Here is a 13,426-nt window from a genome sequence, read left to right as displayed (position 1 = left end):
ACTTGGAGATATTACACTCAATTCCCTCATCCAAATCATTAATGTATATTGTAAATAGCTGGGGTCCCAGCACGGAGCCCTGCAGCACCCCACTAGTCACTGCCTGCCATTCTGAAAAGGACCCGTTTATCCCGACTCTCTGCTTCCTGTCTGCCAACCAATTCTCTAGCCACTTCAGTACATTACCCCCAATACCATGTGCTTTGATTTTGCACACTAATCTCTTGTGTGGGACCTTGTCAAAAGCCTTTTGAAAGTCCAAATACACCACATCCACTGGTTCTCCCTTGTCCACTCTACTAGTTACATCCTCAAAAAATTCTAGAAGATTTGTCAAGCAGGATTTCCCTTTCATAAATCCATGCTGACTTGGTCAGATCCCGCACTGCGTCACAAATGTGCTGCTATTTTATCTTTAACAATTGATTCCAACATTTTCCGCACTACTGATATCAGGTCTATAATTACCCGTTTTCTCTCCCCTCCTTTCTTAAAAAGTGGTGTTACATTAGCTACCCTCCAGTCCATAGGAACCGAACCAGAGTCGATAGACTGTTGGAAAATGATCACCAATGCATCCACTATTTCTAGGGCTACTTCCTTAAGTACTCTGGGATGCAGACAATCAGGCCCTGGGGATTTATCGGCCTTCAATCCCATCAATTTCCCTAACACAATTTCCCGCCTAATAAGGATTTCCTTCAGTTCCTCCTTCCCACTAGATCCTCGGTCCCCTAGTATTTCCAGGTGGTTATTAGTGTCTTCCTTCGTGAAGACAGAACCAAAGTATTTGTTTAACTAGTCCGCCATTTCTTTGTTCCCCATTATAAATTCACCTGAATCTGCCTGCAAGGGACCTACGTTTGTTTTCACTAATCTTTTTCTTTTCACATATCTATAGAAGCTTTTGCAGTCCGTTTTTATGTTGCCAGCAAGCTTCCTCTCATACTCTATAGTTTCCCCCTCCTAATTAAACCCTTTGTCCTCCTCTGCTGTATTACAAAATTCTCCCAGTCCTCAGGTTTGCTGCTTTTTCTGGCCAATTTATATGCCTCTTCCTTGGCTTCAACACTATCCTTAATTTCCCTTGTTAGCCACGGTTGAGTCACCTTCCCCGTTTTATTTTTACTCCAGACAGGGATGTACAATTGTTGCAGTTCATCCATGTGATCTTTAAATGTTTGCCATTGACTATCCACCATCAACCCTTTAAGTATCACTCGCCAGTCTATTCTAGCCTCATACCTCCAAAGTTACCTTTCTTTAAGTTCAGTACCCTGGTCTCTGAGTTAACTGCATCACTCTCCATCTTAATAAAGAATTCTGCCATATTATGGTCACTCTTCCCCAAGGGGCCTCGCACAAGATTGTTAATTAGTCCTTTCTCATTACACATCACCCAGTCCAGGATGGCCAGCCCTCTAGTTGGTTCCTCGACATTTTGGTCTAGGAAACCATCCCTAATACACTCCAGGAAATCCTCCTCCACCGCATTGCAACCAGTTTGGTTAGCCCAATCAATATGTGGATTAAAGTCGCCCATGATAACTGCTGTACCTTTATTGCACGCATCCCTAATTTCTTGTTTGATGCTGTCCCCAACCTCACTACTACGGTTTGGTGATCTGTGCACAATTCCCACTAGCGTTTTTGGTCCTTTGGTATTCCGTAGCTCCACCCATACTGATTCCACATCATCCAAGCTGATATCCTTCCTTACTATTGCATTAATTTCCTCTTTAACCAGCAACGCCACCCCACCTCCTTTTCCTTTCTGTCTGTCCTTCCTAAATGTTGAATACCCCTGTATGTTGAGTTCCCAGCCTTGGTCACCCTGGAGCCATGTCTCAGTGATGCCAATTACATCATATCCGTTAACTGCTATCTGTGCAGTTAATTCATCCACCTTATTCAGAATACTCCTCGCATTGAGGCACAGAGCCTTCAGGCTTGTCTTAGTAACACCCTTTGCCCCTTTAGAATTTTGCTGTAATGTGGCCCTTTTTGCCTTAGGTTTCTCTGCCCTCCACTTTTATTTTTCTTCTTTCTATCTTTTGCTTCTGCCCCCATTCTACTTCCTCCTGTCTCCCTGCATAGGTTCCCATCCCCCTGCCATATTAGTTTAACCCCTCCCCAACAGCACTAGCAAACACTCCCCCTAGGACATTGGTTCCCGTCCTGCTCAGGTGCAGACCGTCCAGTCCCACCTACCCCAGAACCGGTTCCAATGTCCCAGGAATTTGAATCCCTCCTTAGAACTGGAGCAAACTAAATGCCGAGAATTGAGATTTCTGGAGATACTCCAAACTAAACTAGCAACTCTACCCGAAACTTGGGCCCAACAACTAAACTTATAGGGAGTGAAATTTAACAGTGCATTAAACAGGAGTTCATTTTTTTGCGCTTTATTTACACGTTCATATATCTGCACTAATTACTCTGTACCGCTTCGAGAAGCTTGGGTACCTTAAGGTGTTTTAAGACAAACAACTGCATGACCAATCTAAATGCACCTACAAGAATGCTGTTTAACTAGCTATTCAGGCATATAGGCCTAGGAATTTGATTGGAGGTGGGACATGTTTTGCACGCACCTATTAACGTGTTCGCAGCTTATTGTCAGGAGCCAGTCATACAGCTAGCACTACTCACGCTATTCATTGGTTGCTCACCATGGGAAGGGGGGGGGAGGAAATCAGGCTTCACTAATGCTACTTAAATGCAGCCAGTACCTCTTAAAAGGGAGGTGCACTCAGAAATGAATGCAAGAGGTCCAGAGTGGGCACCCAGGTTCTCTCTGATGCAGCATTGGAGGCCTTGGTCTAGGTAATGGATCGGAGAGAGATACTGTGGAGAAACCCTTCTAGACAACATCTCTGCCACCAGTGGAAGAGGTCGCTGAGGAGGTTATTGCCAAGAGCTTAGCTCCCAGGACATGGCTGCATTACCGAAAGAAGTTCAAATGAATTCACCAGATAAGAATCTTACCTCTCACGTTAACTACTGTCTCCTCACACCTGCACCCTTCAGAATGCATCCCTCCCCCACTTCCCGTCACTCTGCTACAAATCACTGAAAGACACTTCACTTTACCTCCTTCTCACAACATACAAACTATCCTCCCATGAGAGTCCAGCTCCAACTTGTGTCAGGACTTCATGCCTGGAGACCATTTTCTCCAACATGGAGCGAGTGGTCCGTTCCATGAACACGACAGAGGTGCCCACCATGATGACAGCTCTGACAACTTAAATGGCATCTCAGCCTGTTTATTCACACCTTACCCTCTTTTTCACTTCTTTCTTCTAGCGTTCCCCACACACTCTGCATGACAAACTACAGCTGCTTTCACCAGCAACTGCTCGCTCTGATCTCACTTCATATTAAAAGCTAACCCTTATCCCTCTCTTTCACTTCAGGTGCTAAAAATACTGCCGCCCCTCTTCAGGAATAAGAGGTGAACCTTCCTGAAGATGCAACATCACTCCGTCTGATCCCAGCAAGCACCAACTCAGACTGGCACAATGCGTACTTTAGAGGGCAGGCTGGAGAAGAAGTCTTCATGCGGTATATCACCAGCCACAAGTGTGCAGGAGATAATGGAATGGGGCCAGGACGCCACAGGTGCAAGCTCACTGGAGGGTGAGATCACATAATAGCTCCGCTGCAGAGGACTTCAACGGTCCAGGATACTGAAGAAGGCTGATAGACATACACAAGGACATTTTAGGAGCACGAGGCAACCTTCCAGTGAGCTTGTGTCCAATGGCTCACAGCCTGGAGGAGTCCAGCTCCAACCTGTGTCGTGACTTCACACAGAGCACGGAGACTATTTTCTCCAACATGGAGAGAGTGGTCAGCTCCCTGAACACGATCCATGTGGATCATCTGATGACAACTCTGACAACTTTCATAGCCTCTCACCTGCTGTCATGGAAGCTCAGATGGCTGCCATTTTGGCTCTGAGGGGGAGGTGGTGCAGTGTTGACAGAGGGTCACATCAATCCTGCACTGTTATTGTGCTGAGTCATAAGAGCGTTGCAACATAATCCCAGGAAAGTGGCCTTACCTCCATGGGAGAGGCACCTGCTGTCCTCTCTCAGGAGGACAACATAACTGCTCTCCTGCCACTCCGCCAATGCCCCCGTTAATGTTACACAGCCAGCTGGGCCAGACTGCTCAGGAACATGTCAAGTTGCTGCAGTCTACAAACAGACACACAAGGCCCAGATCTGCTCAAAATCACCCACCACGACCATCTGAAATGTCCTCAATGGAAGCTCAGCAGCCTTCATTGTGGTTGATAATGAAGAGGAAAGTCATGGGCTGCAGGAGGATATCAATCTACTGGTCAGGTGGGCAGAACAGTGGCAAATGGAATTTAATTCAGAGAAGTGTGAGGTGATGCACTTTGGGAGGGCTAACATGGAAAGGGTATACACATTCGGCGGTAGGACACTTAATAGTGTATATGAACAAAGGGACCTTGGAGTGCTTGTCCACAGATTCCTGAAAGCAGCAGGCTAAGTGGATAAAACTGGTTAAGAAGGCATACGGAATGCTTTCCTTTATTGGCCGAGGCATAGAATATAAAAGAGCAGGGAGGTTATGCTTAAATTGTATAATACTTCGGTTAGGCCACAGCTGAAGTACTGCGTGCAGTTCTGGTCGCCGTATTATAGGAAGGACAGATTGCACTAGAGAGGGTGCAGAGGAGATGTACTCGGATGCTGCCTGAAATGGAGAATCTTAGTTATGAGGACAGATTGGATAGGTTTGTTCTCATTGGAACAGAGGCGGTTGAGAGGACACCTCATTGGAGGTACAAAATATTGATGGGCCTAGACATAGTGGATAGTAAGGGCCTATTTCCATTGGTGGTTGGGTCTATAACAAGGGGGCATAGTTGTAAGGTGGTTGGTGGAAGGTTTAAGAGGGGATTTGAGGGGGAGACTTCTTTACGCAGAGGGTTATGGGGATCTGGAAGAGTGGTGGATGCAGAAACCCTCACCACTTTTAAGAGATGGTTGGATGGGCACTTAAAAAGTGCAGTTAACTGCAGGGTTTCGGACCTAGAGCTGGTAATTGGGGATTAGACTGAATGACCTTTTGTTGGACGGCGCAAATATAATGGTAAGTACTGCAGGGAATAGAATATGGCCAGCGTGATCTCCTGGACTAGTTTCGATCGCCTGGATGGGTCGGAGAGGAATTTTCCCAGATTTTTTCTCCCTAAATTGGCCTAGGATTTTATCTGGTTTTTGCCTCTCCCAGGAGATCACATGGTTGGAGTAGAGTGTAATGTTTCAGTAGAAGGGGTGTCGCAGTTGTGTGAGGCGGACTAGTTGGGCTGGGTGCTCTTTGCCTTTCCGTCATTGTTCATAGGTTTATATGTTACCTTTAGGGCTGCTGACCAAGGGCCGTGCGGTTCTTTGTCGGCCGGCACGGACACGATGGGCCGGAATGGCCTACTTCTGCACTGTAAATTTCTATGTTTCCACCTCCAAGCTGTAGCCACTGAGAATATACTTCATAGGAACAACACCACCACCACTGGGATAGCTAAATGAACACACAAAACCGGCAATAAGCGGTTATGCAGATGGAATTGAGTAGTCGAATAATTTACCTTTTGTTCTGGTTTTGGTGTTGGTGCTAATATTTGTAGTGATGCGATGGCAAGAGCAATAAGGCTGGACTTAAGGAAGACAATTGGCTGGTAAGGATGGTGGTGATAAAGTTTGCAGGACCGTTGGGATGGGAGGGATGGTTCAGGTGAAGTGCTCTTGGATTAGCAGCTCTCCAAGAGCTCTGGCAGACAGAAGCACTGGTGGTCGATGCTGCTCAAACTCTTCCTCCTCTTCGTGCTGCTCTTCCTTCTACTCCACCTCCTGCTCTTCTTGCGGCCCAGGTGGTGGTATGGGCTGGTCCCTCATGATGGCAAAATTATGCAGCAGATGACAACAAATCTGGTTACATAGTACAGGAGCTGTATTCGAAAGCTCCTCCTGAGCTGTCCAGGGAGTGGCTGCATTGTTTGAGGATATGCTGACTGCCTGCTCGATTACATTTTTGGTGGTAGAATGGCTCTCAATGTAGGCCAGCTCTGCAGCTGAGCCCGGTTTTCTGAAGGGATTTTTGAGTCACGTCTGAAGGGAATCACCCTTGTCGCCTCGTAACCCGCATGTGGCCTGGCAGCCTGGTTAGCATGAAGGTGGCATAGAGGATAGGTGTAAGATGAATGACTCGTGATTGCTGCCAGGAAATCAGGCACAGACCTGCATGATGTGCTGCCTGTGGTCGCAAAAAAGATGGACGTTGAGGAAGTAGAATCCCTTTCTATTCCGAAAGATGCCAGGATGGTGAAGAGGAGCCCGCTGTGTGTCACTATGGGTGCAATCTATGGCACCTTGCACACTGGGGAAGCCTGCAATGCAGGCAAAGCCTAGTGCCAACTTGTCATGCTTTTCATTGGGAAAGAGATGCAGGTGTTCCACCTAACTTAGAGAGCCTCGGTGACATCCCTAATAGAACAGTGAACAACAAACTGGGAGATGAGATCTGCTGCAGCCTGGAAGGAGCCCGTGGCATTAAATTTAAAGATCACGATGACCGTGACAGTTACAGGCAGTGCTGTCCTTGCCCTGGTTCGAAGCACACGACAACGGTATGGTTCAACCTCAGACAAATGTTAGGGAGAGGGATGGAGTCAGTGGCGGGGACTGAAAACAATGGCTTCGGTCTTCCCAATATTTAATTGGAGAAAATAGTTGCTCATTCAGAACTGGGGATCGGACAAGCAGTCTGACAATTTAGAGACCGCGTAAGGGTCGAGAGAAGTGGTGATGAGGTAGAGCTAAGTGTCATCAGCGAACATGTGTTTTCAGATGATGTCGCCAAAGGGCAGCATGTAGATGAGAACTAGGAGGGGGCCAAGGATAGATTCTTGGGGACACCAGAGGTAACGATGTGGAAGTGTGAAGAGAAGCCGTTGCAGGTGATTCTCTGGCTACGATTAGATAGATAAGAATGGAAGCAAGCAAGTGCAGTTCCACCCTGCTGGATGACAGTGGAGAGGCGTTGGAGCAGGATGGAGAAGGATACCAGAACACCAGTGACTGAGTGAAACTGCTTTGATGGCAGACAAAAGCAGTCCAACACCAGCAAACACGTCAGAATGCTTTATAGAATTCAGAAAATAGGCCAAAAAAACACCCAGAAGTTAACCAGCAGCCGAAAAGGCCAAACCAGAAACTAACCTGTATGTAGTAGACGAGCCCTTTAAATAGCACTGTTGAAAGTTCCTTGCTGACTGTTAGCACCACAAGTTGCTGATTGAGTTTATCACATGTCGAGACAGGTACTGAGGCAGACCAATTTCAGAAAAGTGTCCTACAACAATCGTAAGACTCTTACTAAATATTTTAATGTGTGCTTTAAATAATTCAGCCGTGCACCCTGAACTCCTATGGAGCAGCTTAATCCAATATGGCGAGCGGCATACTTTCGGCGTGGAATGAGTGCGTGCATGTTTCCCACTTTATTGGATACTTAAGCACCCATTAATCGTCTGTAAAATGGGTATGCCGTTAAGGAAATTAAAGCCTAAAAATTTGTTAAGTAGCACACTGTAGTCCAAAGCAGCTATGCAATGCAGTTTCTGGATGATGCAGGAGAATGCAGAATGCTAAATTCCTCTTTGATGGTTGTCCCTAGCATATTTATAAGATCCCCAAATCTAGCCTTTTATTGCATCTTAGATTGCGTATACACCAAGAGGACCTTTTCTTCAGATACCCCCTGTATTGCAACTATGTTTGCACATATATGCCTGAGGTCTCTCTGCAGATGCCACTAATGTTGTATGCCTCTCAATAGCATTCTGTTAAGCAGGCAGCTCTTGCTATACCGCACTGCCCAACTAAATAGTATAATGTATTACTTTAACCAGACCAGTTTGCTTCATCTTATGTAAATAGGCAATGGATTGTTCAACATTTCACACTCATGAAGGCTCCTTTGTTTCATCAGTGGATGCATGGAATTGGAATCATAAAGGTGCCTCTGCAAAGCCCATAACATACTGTACATCTGTAAAGGTAACAACCAGCCCTTTTTCAAGTATCACTTTTACTCTTAACTCACCCATAATCAGTAACTCACTGTGTTTTTTTAGTAGACTCAATAATGGCTTCCAAACTGGCACCTGCTTCAGGTGATATGGATGTGATGTTCCTGAGTACTGGATTCTTCCTCTAGACTTGTGATCTTTCTGTGAAAATATATGATACAGGGAGAGCATATGGACATTGTTATGCATATTACGGTTTCAAATCCCACCATGGCAATTTGAGAATTTGATTTTAAAAATTTGGAAATTAAAAAGCATTTTTCAGTAAAAGTGACCATGAAGCTGTTGAGATTGTCATAAAAACCCCCACCTGGTTCACTAACGCCCTTTAGGGAAGGAAACCTGGTGTCCTTAACGGGTCTGGTCTGTATGTGACTCCAGTCTCGGATAAATGTGGTTGACTCTCAACTGCCCTCTGAAGTGACCTAGCAACCCACTCAGTTTCTAGGGATGGGCAATAAATACCAGCCTTGCCAGCAATGCCCACATCCATTTTTAAATAACAGCATTTGCTAATGAAAGTGAAACTAATTGCCACAGTAAATGTATGTGATTGGCATTCCATAAACCAAGAATGCTATTGTGTTTATAAATTTCCATATCCCACATGGTCTGCACCACTTCCCAGCCTACAATGTCCATACTTGCCTGCTTAACACAGGCAAGGGGTTTATCAGCTAGCAATCCCAGGACAATGACACCTGTAAAGGCTACGTTGTGTGAAGACTAGGGTACCTTGTTGAAATGCAATTTTACAGGAGGAAACATAGGTTACACTACAGATATATATTGCTAGATCTAGTAGAATGAAACGCAAAGTGTCTTGCTAGCTGAAGATGAAAGAGTACTCAATTCTATGTATAGGGATAATTCACTGTTAATAGGCATGCCAATTTCTAGCTTGTAGTAACTACAAAACATCTTGATGTATTCCACTTGTAGCAAAGTACTGGGTAAATTCAGCTTAACAATATTCTTGTGCAAAACTATTTTGTCAAATATGACTAATATCTAAGTTCTTTGGATAGGCATTTCTACCAAATGTAAAATAATTGGCACTCATACTATTATCATCATAGGCAGTCCCTCGGAATCGAGGAAGACTTGCTTCCACTCTTAGCATGAGTTCTTAGTTGGCTGTACAGTCCAATACGAGAACCAGTCTCTGTCACAGGTGGGACAAATAGTCATTGAGGGTAAGGGTGGGTGGGACTGGTTTGCTGCACGCTCTTTCCACTGCTTGCGCTTGATTTCTGCATGCTCTCAGCGACGAGACTCGAGGAGCTCAGCGCTCTCCCAGATGCACTTCCTCTACTTTGGGCGGTCTTTGGCCAGGGACTCCCAGGTGTCAGTAGGGATGTCGCACTTTATCAGGGAGGCTTTGAGGGTGTCCTTGTAACATTTCCGCTGCCCACCTTTGGCTTGTTTGCCGTGAAGGAGTTCCGAGTAGAGCGCTTGCTTTGGGAGTCTCTTGTCTGGCAGTGCGAGACACCAGAGTGATCCTCATTATCCACCTTGACACTTTTCAGCAAATCAGATATCCTCTTCCGCACATCTTTCCAAATGCCTTGGATTGTTAAGACTGTGTTGACCTGCGACTTGATTGCCTTTCACACCTGCTGAACTCGGTTTGGTAATGGACTGCTCTTCTGACCCATAGAGGGCAATTGGCTGTCAACAATAATCTGAAGAGCCTCATTAATAAAGTTGTCTTTCCATGTATTGCTCCCTCCAAGAGCATTCTAATTTGTGTGCTCCACAGTTGAATTGATGAACTTAAGAGTTATTTATAGCACTTACCTGATTATTAAAGGGGACGTTAACGCTTGATTCAGGACCACTTTCGCAGGTCTTTTAATGATTGGCTGTTCAGTTGTCTGTTGTAATACAGAATATGCAACATGTGTACTGTGTTCCTACAGATGCAATAAAAATAACTTTTTAAAAAACATGTAGGGCCCGAAATTAGTCGAAACATAAGGTCTGCCCATTTCTTGGCGGCATGTCGGCAGTGCGACATTTCAAGTCGCCGGCATACTGCCGAGACCGAAGAGGACAAAATAGGTCAAAACATTTTCGGCGGTATGCCAACGGTCTGCAGTGGCCGGTATGTTACCTAGATCAACTTTTTCTTTGATGGACAGTACGGCACTGAACTGCGCATGTGCAATTTTTTTTCTCTCGTTTTTTTTTTCCACAGAGCGTTTTACCTGCGATTTCAGGGGTCACCCGCGCATGCACAGTGACTTGAGGAGGGAGAATGAGAAGGAGCAGAAGCAGCAAGCTTGTCGATGAGCAGTTATTTTAAAAACACATGCAGAGTTTAAAAATATTCATAATTAAGAATTCTACAGTTTGAAGAATAAGACATTTTACAAAGCAAAAATCATAACAGAAATATTATGGAAATGTTAAAAAAAAATCAAAGCGCAGGAACATTGAAAAGGAGGAGAGGTTGAGGGCGCCCGCCTTCGACAAGACGGAGTTACCTGCCCTCCTCGAGCATATAACAGAGAGGTACTCCGAGCTAATGAAGGGTGGTCGTGGAAAGCCCCCCCCCCGCCCCCCCCAAAGTAGTACAACAGGATATGTGATGAGATTGGGGAGGCTATGTCCTCCAAAAGTACCATGGTACGCACCGGGAAAAGGTGTCATAAGAGGTGGAACGACCTGGTGAGGGTAGCAAGAGTAAGTAATGATTTTATTTATGCATCCCCCATGTGCCATGTAAATGTGTCACACAGATGATGTTATTTATCTTAAGGTTACGGCGATGTATTCGTGCTTTTAGGCAATGACAAGAGGATCAACGCAGTGTTTTTTTAATGTGTGTGTGAGACCTTGTGTGTCTGCGATGTTAAATGGATTGAAGATTTTTTTTACTTTGATTTACTTTACTTTCTGCAGAAAAAGACATCTGCAATAGCAGCCAATCAGCGGCGTACAGGGGAGGACCCACAACCCAGGAGCCTCTGACTGACAGAGATCCGTGCCCTGTCCCTGGTTGGAGATAGCAAACGTGCCACCACCGGCATTGGAGCTGACCCACTCACACAGGATAGTAAGTTGAATACAATCCAGTCTTTGTTGCGGTCCTCTCATGTCACGTAATGTAACTGTAATGTTGGCCTGATTTAATGTAAGTTTATTGCACTGTAATGTTGGCCTCATGTGATGTACTGCAATGTTGAGGGTATGTAATGCAATGCATATATGTATTGTCTGTCTGCAATATGTAATGCAGTACTGCAGCAGTGGACATTTAAGTAACACTGCGATAAGTCACTGTACTATGTACTCATGTCACCCTGACCCCTCCCCTGGTGCCAAGCTTTTTTAAATGTTGTTTAGTACTTCCAAACTCGGACGATTCAGGCCACACCGACACAGAAAGAACCACTGTCTCCATCTCTGGCGTCACCCAGCCCTCTCCCTAGTTCACCATCGGCAGAGATGAGGAAGATGAAAAGAGGAAGAGGAAGAACTGCTGATCCTGGAACCAGTGGAGGTGGGGGTGGAGCCAGCTGGAACATCCTCCACCACGAAGTCTGTATTCAGGGGATTTCCCCATGGCTCCTCTGAATCTGCCGGATCAAGCTGCGCGCAGCAAGGCACCCCCCAGTGTTGCAGGGCCTTTGCCACAGCGACGGAGGATGGTGCACAAAAGATCGGTTGCTGTAGGCGTGTACCAGGACATGGTGCATCTGTCACAGGCCAGCGCCGACATAGGTCGAGAGCTGCTCAAGGCCATGACTACGGTAGCCGCAAATATCGCAACTCTCAGAGCGGCAATCGGAGGATATGGCGCGTATCATCACCATGATGGAGCGGATTGCCGACGAAGCCATGCGGCAATCGACTGGATCGGGACATGGCGTGGAACCCCCCACCCCGTGCCATAGTAGTCAGGTCGACAGCACCTGAGGGTGGGGAGCGGACATCATTTTCCAGCCCTGAAGCCGTGCCTTGCACATCACGAGCTTCTCCTGAGACCCCATTTATTGCGCCTGCAATGTCTAACCTCCACCGACAGCAACAGCACTCGGTGCGGTGCTGCACGCTGGCTTGGTACTATCACAGGGAGGTCCGGGCTCAGGGGCAGTTGGAAAGGGAAGCGTGGGAGTAAGAAAGGGTGGGGGGAGAATAGTTCCAAGGGTGGTGCAGCACGCGGTCGAGGATGGGGCAGAGGTCGTGACCTAGGACAGTAAAAAGAGAGTCTTTTTGTTGTACTTTTTCATTGAATAATTCAAGTTTGATTTGTAAAAGTTTATTAAAGTGGTAAAAGTTTTGTTAAAGTTATTAAAGTTATTAAAGTTGTTAGTTGTTTTATAGTTATAAGTTTTACAACGTTTTTAAATTATTGTATATTTTTTATATTTTTACACAAACGTTTGAATTGAATTTACGCACTCATGTACAGTGTCAAACTTTTGGGGTAACAGTCATCAGGGTCCCAAAACACAGCTCTCCATATCCAAGCAAAGCATTCATTTATGAGCTGCTGACGTAACAATTTTGCAGTGGCATATGCTCCGCCTGCCCTCCGCTGTGGTGTTTGGGGGGGGGGGGAGGGAGCAGTGCTATGGGTTCATCTGGAAGCTCCGCGTCATCCTCCTGCAACTCATTTTCCTCCTCTTCCTCCTCAGTCTCCTGCACTCTCTCCTCAGGTGGTCCTGCAGTCCCCTGTGGCAATTCCTGTCCCCGCATGATTGCTAAATTATGCAACCTGCAGCACACCACTCTGAACTGAGCAAACTGCTCAGGGTGGTATTGTAGTCTGCCTCCCGAGTCGGCCAAGCATCGAAAGTGCTGCTTCAGCACTCCAATTATATTACGTGTGGCTATATGGCTCTTATTATATCATTGCTCGGCTTCTGTATGAGGGTTCTGCAGGGGGGTGGGGGGGGCAAGGGCCAGATGGCAAAGCCATACCCTTTATCCCTCAGCATCCAGCATTTACCTTGTGGCTCAGACTTGAACAGGTCAGACACAGTGCTCTCACGCAGTATGTGCGCATCATAGATGCTCCCTGGAAAGTTGGCATTCACTGCCATTATGCGCAGTGTATGGTCGCATAAGAGCTGCACTTTGAGGGAATGAAATCCCTTACGGTTTCAGTACAGCTCCGCCTCCTGTAATGGTGCTCGCAGGGCAATATGGGTACAGTCAACTGCACCCTGCACCTTGGGGAAGCCGGCAATGCATGCAAATCCCAAAGCCCTGTCACTCTGTGCCTCCCTGGTCATTGGGCAGTTTATAAATTCCATCCGGTGTACATAGTGCTTCGGTTACCTG

The 13,426-nt window shown here is 46.2% G+C and overlaps 1 protein-coding gene across 1 annotated transcript in view; it reads right to left on the bottom strand.

The window, feature by feature from the left end:
• LOC139259846 (ferroportin-like) overlaps positions 1 to 13,426 on the bottom strand; it is a 205,597-nt gene that overhangs the window by 160,355 nt on the left and 31,816 nt on the right. The window contains exon 2 of the mRNA XM_070875729.1: positions 8,146 to 8,272. Coding sequence (XP_070731830.1) covers positions 8,146 to 8,272 — 127 coding nt within the window. The remainder of the gene's footprint in view (positions 1 to 8,145; positions 8,273 to 13,426) is intronic.

This window comes from Pristiophorus japonicus, chromosome 3 (genome assembly GCF_044704955.1).
Source record: "Pristiophorus japonicus isolate sPriJap1 chromosome 3, sPriJap1.hap1, whole genome shotgun sequence".
NCBI lineage: Eukaryota > Metazoa > Chordata > Chondrichthyes > Pristiophoridae > Pristiophorus > Pristiophorus japonicus.
This window is presented reverse-complemented; position numbering and strand designations above follow the sequence as displayed.